This window comes from Phycodurus eques, chromosome 7, assembly GCF_024500275.1.
Source record: "Phycodurus eques isolate BA_2022a chromosome 7, UOR_Pequ_1.1, whole genome shotgun sequence".
NCBI classification, from domain to species: Eukaryota; Metazoa; Chordata; class Actinopteri; order Syngnathiformes; family Syngnathidae; genus Phycodurus; species Phycodurus eques.
The window spans coordinates 15,210,005-15,216,321 of record NC_084531.1 but is presented as its reverse complement, the minus strand read 5'-3'; the positions used below and the strand labels follow the sequence as shown (position 1 = coordinate 15,216,321).

General features: G+C 42.9%; 1 protein-coding gene across 2 annotated transcripts in view; it reads left to right on the top strand.

Moving 5' to 3' along the window:
- The first annotated feature begins 304 nt into the window (after positions 1-304).
- The window catches only part of LOC133404926 (CD166 antigen homolog), a 75,528-nt gene continuing 69,515 nt past the window's right edge, over positions 305-6,317 (top strand). For both annotated transcript variants that reach the window (XM_061681456.1, XM_061681455.1), the window contains exon 1: positions 305-583. In XM_061681456.1, coding sequence (XP_061537440.1) covers positions 532-583 — 52 coding nt within the window. In that variant the 5' untranslated portion in view covers positions 305-531. The remainder of the gene's footprint in view (positions 584-6,317) is intronic.

Genomic DNA, 6,317 nt, shown 5'->3' with positions numbered 1-6,317 from the left:
TGTACTGAGGGGGGCGACCCACTTGTCCGTTTGAATGGCACTACTCCTCCTTGTTGAATTTCATATTTTGGCGGTTTGTATTCTCGCAATTCACTATGTGTGTGTTTGTGTGTGTGTGTGTGTGGGGGGGGGGCATTGTGGAAGAAGAGCACTTGTTTGAAGGTGGGGGTGGGGGTGCAGTTTGAAGAGAGGCTGTGTGTGAGGGGGTGAAAGGAGGGGAGGGGGCGTGGTTCACAGACAATGTGCCCCCTCTTTTCTTGGCACGCTGCCCCTCCTCTCTCCGTCCATTCCACCCTCGCTCCGCTCACAAATACCTGTTTCAGCACAACTGGTTACAGTCCTGAGTTCGTGAGCGACGTTCCCCTGTCAAAATAAACACAACAAAAGAAAAAACAAATCTCAACTGCTTCCGCAGCTTTCCAGGATAATTAAAACCAAACGACATTTTCATCAACGACAACTCGCCGTGTGAATCCACTTTTTTTCCCCTTTTCCTGCCACTCGAGGACCCCCCGCGTGTGACTCGCCACCATGCACTTGTTGGGCTCCCTGGTCCTTCTCCTCGCCACCATTCTCCGCCAAGGTAAGACTTACTTTGACATTTTAAAACGTAAATGGTGTCCTCCTTAAGTTACTTAATGTGTAATGTGTACTTCCGTGTGCTCCCGCCGGCCACGGGTCGGAGTAATGTCTGGGTTGTCGCGCGCGCAGGTGCCGACGAAACTTAACTTGCAACTGGTTTTAGCCTTTTTTTTTTTTTTTACATATTTTTTTATATTTTACCCCGAACACCTCCAAAATACCGTTTTTAGTGTACTACATATTTGCTATTCTTAATTTGAACTAAACCCGCTTGAATGTAACTATATATATTTATTTATTTATTTATTTATTTTTTCATTCTCCGATTCATTCAGTTTCCGGGTTGTCTTTCTTTAGTATGAATACATCATCAACCCACCACGAGGCAACTCATTGTACTCGGTTTGATTTTGGGTTGGGCACCATATGGGCCATGAGAGCATTTGAGCCAATCCTCATAAAAACGTTTACTTCACAAAAGCTATTAATGCATACTAATAAACACCCACTCATCCATTTTCAATACCACTTTTCCTGTTCATGTTTGCAAGGAACTGGAGTCTATCCCAGCTGACTAAACCCTCCACCAGTCAATCACAAGACTCACAGAGACAGACGACCATTCTCACATTCACACTAGCACTGAATGGAATGTCAGGCAATGAACCACTATACAATCATCCATCCATCCATTTTCTGAGCCTCTTCTCCTCACTAGGGTCGCGGACATGCTGGAGGGCAGGAGGCGGGGTACACCCTGAACTGCCAATCGCCAGCCAATCGCAGGGCACATACAAACAAACAACCATTCGCACTCACATTTACACATACCGGCAATTTAGAGTTGTCAATTAACCTACCATGCATATTTTTGGGATGTGGGAGGAAACCGGAGTGCCTGGAGAAAACCCACGCAGGCACGGAGAAAACATGCAAACTCCGCACAGGCGGGGCTTGGGATTGAACCCCGGTCCTCAGAACTGTGAGGCAGACGCTCTAACCAGTCGTCCACCGTGCCGCCGACTACACAATCAATAATTTAAATAATAAACGTGCCTTACTTAGTGTGTATGGCCCTTGGATTACTCACATACAAACCCAATTCCAATGAAGTTGGGATGTTGTGTAAAATGTAAATGAAAAGACAGTGATTTGCCAATCGTTTTCAACCTATATTCAATTGATTACAGTACAAAAATGAGATATTTAATGTTTAAACTGATGAACATAGTTGATATTGGGAAAATATTATCTCAATTTTTACTTTGATGCCTGCAACATTGTTGGATTTGTTTTATTGTTATAGTTTCCCATTTTTGTGAATTTGGAAGTCAGTTTATTCGCACCTAGAGTGACCTAATACTGACTTTATTCAAAAATGACTGGGTGACAATGAATGTCTGAGTTATGGTAACCCTCAACCTTCCATCAAATGTTGCTGAGTCATCTTCTTGAAGGCGAGACATCTTTCTATCTAAATATTGTCCATAATACTAATGCAAGCTACTAATGCAAAATACTAATGCAAGCTACTAATGCAAAATACTAATGCAAGCTAAGCAAATAAATGATAACTACTAAAATATATCTAACAAACATGTTCCAAAAAATCTGGGACAGGGGCAATAAAAGACTGGGAAAGTTGAGGAATGCTGAAATAAACCCCCACCTGTTTGGAAAGCTCCACAGGTGAACGGATTAATTGGAAACAGGTGAGTGTCATGATTAAGTATAAAAGGAGCATCCCCAAAAGGCGCTGTTGTTCACAAGCAAGGATAGGGTGAGGGTCAACACTTTGTGAACAACTGAGTGGGCAAATAATGACGTGATTTTTGTTTTGTTTTGTTTTTTGGTGTGTTTTTTAAACCTGCAATGAAATAATACTGATCAGTGTTGGGAAAGTTGATTCACCCTAAAATCTCAAAAACACGAGAAAAAACTTGCTTGAATGGTGTTTTTTAAAATGAGGAATTAAAACAAACATAGAATATAGACTAAAAAAATGTGCAAATAAAAACAAGCAAACAGTACGACAGGAACGATGGTGAAAAGACTGATAACTTTCCATTCCTCGCAGCTCTGGCTGACTATATTAACAAAATAATTTATCTACGCTTCATCCATTCATAAATTCCATATCATCACCGTGTGATCATACAGTGTTTTAACTAAAGCATTCTGATACAAAGAATAATTTTCTTAGTAACCCATTTTTACAATTATGTACTGTATTACAAAATAACACATTAACTCCCATTCAAGCCTTATACCTCAACGCACCGCATTTCCACAGTCCACATTTCAAATGGTGTTTGGAAATCAAGAATGTCGTGTCCTCCAGGGCAAAGAAGAAAAGGACCAGATTGTTATCAGTGCAAAATTCAAAAGGCAGCATCCGTGATGGTATGGGGTTGTGTTAGTGCCTATGGCATGGGTAATTTGCACATCTGTGTAGGCACCTTTAATGCTGAAATGTACATACAGGTTTTGGAGCAACATATGGTGCAATCCAAGCAACATCTTTTTCAGGGACATCTGTCCCTGGTTATTTCAGTAAGACAATGCCACGCCACTTTCTGCATGTGTTACACCGTAGCTTTGTAGAAAGAGTGCGAGTACTGGACTGGCCTGCCAGCAGTCCAGACCTGTCTGCCATTGAAAATGTGTGGGTCTTTGTGAAGTGCAAAATACGATAACGGAGACCCCGGACTGTTTTGCACCTGAAGTTGTACATCAAGCAAGAATGGGACAAAATTCCACCTACAAAGCTGCAACAATTAGTGCCCTAGGTTCCCAAACACTTATTGAGCGTTGTTAAAAGTAAAAGGTGATGTAACACAATGGTAAACATGCCCCTGTCTCCTCTTTTTTGGAATGTGTTGCAGGCGTCAAATTCAAAATGAGAGAATATTTGCAAAAAATCTAAGTTGATTAGTTTGAACATTAAATATCTTGTGTTTGTAGTGTATTCAATTGAATATAGGTTTAAATGATTTGCAAATCATTGTATTCTGTTTTTATTTGTTTTACACAATGTCCCAACTTCATTGGAATTGGGGTTTGTAGATAGTACATGACTTGTTAATGTCTATCATCATGTGACATTACCTCCCATTTGTGGCTCAGTCCGACCTAACTGTATGAGCATCAGTCCGGGCTATGATTTTACCTCCTATGTCTCTTCAGTTTCATGTGGTTTCACTCGTTTTAATGCAGCAGGATAGAGCTTCCTGCACATCCTGTCTTGGATTACGTTCAGAGGCTTTGACGGGGCTGGCTTTGATAGTTCCGCTAAAAGGTCAGGGAGCTCCTGCGGCGCGGGTTCTAATGGGCTGAGAATGCAGCATGTGGTTATGGAAGCAGGGAATGGTTCTACAGCTCAATGTGATATATTTTTTTAACGCAGCTACTTGCCTGCAGGCCAACAGGTAGCAAGCACGATGTGTTCTGTCCTCCTACCCGCCCATTAATAAGCAAAGTCTGCAGAAGCTCAAGGGCTGGACTCGCTCTTCTGTCCTGGACTGGACTCGCTCTTCTGGCCGTCCGGCCAAACTGAGCAATTGGGGGAGAAGAGCCTTGGTGAGAGAGGTAAAGAAGAACCCAATGATCACTGTGGCTGACCTCCAGAGATGCAGCAGGGAGATGGGAGAAAGTTCTAGAAAGTCAACCATCACTGCAGCCCTCCACCAGTCGGGGCTTTATTGCAGAGTGGCCCAACAGAAGCCTCTCCTCAGTGCAAGGCACATGAAAGCCCGCATGGAGTTTGCTCAAAAAAAAAACACCTAGAGAAATAAGATTCTCTGGTCTGATGAGACCAAGATAGAAATTGTTGGCCTTAATTCTAAGTGGCATGTCTGGAGAAAACCAGGCACTGCTCATCACCTGTCCAATACAGTCCCAACAATGAAGCATGGTGGTGGCAGCATCATGCTGTGGGGGTCTTTTTCAGCTGCAGGGATAGGGAGACTGGTTGCAATCGAAGAAAAGATGAATGCGGCAAAGTACAGGGATATCCTGGACAAAAACCTTCTCCAGAATGCTCAGAACCTCCGACTGGGCTGAAGGTTCACCTTAAAAAAAGACAATGACCCTAAGCACACAGCTAAAATACCAAAGGAGTGGCTTCAGAACAACTCCGTGACTGTTTTTGAATGGACCAGCCAGAGCCCTGACTTAAACCCAATTGAGCATATATCGGAAAAAACTGAAAATGGCTGCCCACCAACCTTCACCATCCAACCTGACAGAACTGGAGAGTATCTGCAAGGAGAAATGGCAGATGATCCCCAAATCCAGGTGTGAAAAACATGTTGCATCATTCCCAAAAAGACTTATGGCTGTATTAGCTCAAAAGGGTGCTTCTACTAAATACTGACCAAAGGGTCTGAATACATATGGCTGTGTGATATTTCAGTTTTTCTTTTTTAATAAATCTGCAAAATTTTCAACAATTCTGTTTTTTTCCCCCTGTCAATATGGGGTGCTGTGTGTACATTAATGTAAACAAAATGAACTTAAATGATTTTAGCAAATGGCTGCAATATAAAAAAGAGTGGAAAATTTTAAGGGAGTCTGAATACTTTCTGTGCCCACTATATCTAGCACCTATCACTCTGTTTATTTGAGAGGAATCAAATGAGTTTCTTTGCAAATAAGCCTTGCTGCTTCCCATGGTGGAGAAGTACTCCGGGTCGAGGTCAGACTTTTACGGCCCCACGTGCTGCTCTGTGTGTTTAGGAGTCATGGCGTAAATGTGTGAGCGAGTGCACACAACAGATGGCTGCTGCCTCAGTCTGGCTTGAGGTTCCTTTTGAATGATCACAGTGATGGGTGTCGAAAAACTGTAAGGCCTCATTTGAATAATGTATTTGGACTAGAAAGTGCATCGATACCTTTTTTAAACATAAAACCGAACAGTGTTTATTGCCTGAACAGATGAGAGCCGGGGCCATTTCAGTTTTTGTAAAGTCTTCTGAGGGCTGTATGTACTAAATTTATGTAAAAAAAAAATTAAAAACCTTAAAGCAACAATCAAACGACTGTTTATTTTGGACATTAACTGTGATTCAATTCATTTTTAGAATTGAATGGCAGGCCATATCAAATGTTGTGGTGGGCCCTAAATGTCTCACAGGTCACGTTGCCCACCCTTGCTCTGGAGTTTTTGTGCTTAAAGCCCACCAAAAAAAGACAATAGCCCTAAATCTCGGGAATGATCCCCCACCACAGCACAGCCCGTCTGTGCTCAGTGTCACAGCTGGTATTACTTGTCAAGCAAGTGGGGCTCTCCTACCACTCATGGACTTAGCTGAGTGGGGAGGGGTTGTTGGGGATGAGCGGGCGGTGGTGGTGGGAGTAGGGCGTGTTACCCACCCACCCAATTTCAGTTGAGATGGATCCACTCTTTCAGCTGCGCCGGATCACGTTCAGGCTTGTGCGCCAGGATGTTGGAGGCTCCTTTTAATTGAAGGCTTCATAGTATGGTAGACAAGTTGTGTGTGGTTGTGCTTGCGTGTCACATCTTGTCTACTCTCCACAAGAAAGCTGATACCCCCCCCCCCCCCCCCGCTCAATCCGCCTTCGTCCTTCGCTCCCTTTGTGTTAAATTCAGATGTAGTCCTGAAAAGTCTGCCTCGTCTTTGAATAAAATAAATGCTGCATCTGTACTTCACTTTTTGTCATTGCTGGTCTTAAAATAGGTCGTGCATATCAGCTTGCCAGTTTGTCTGCTTCGG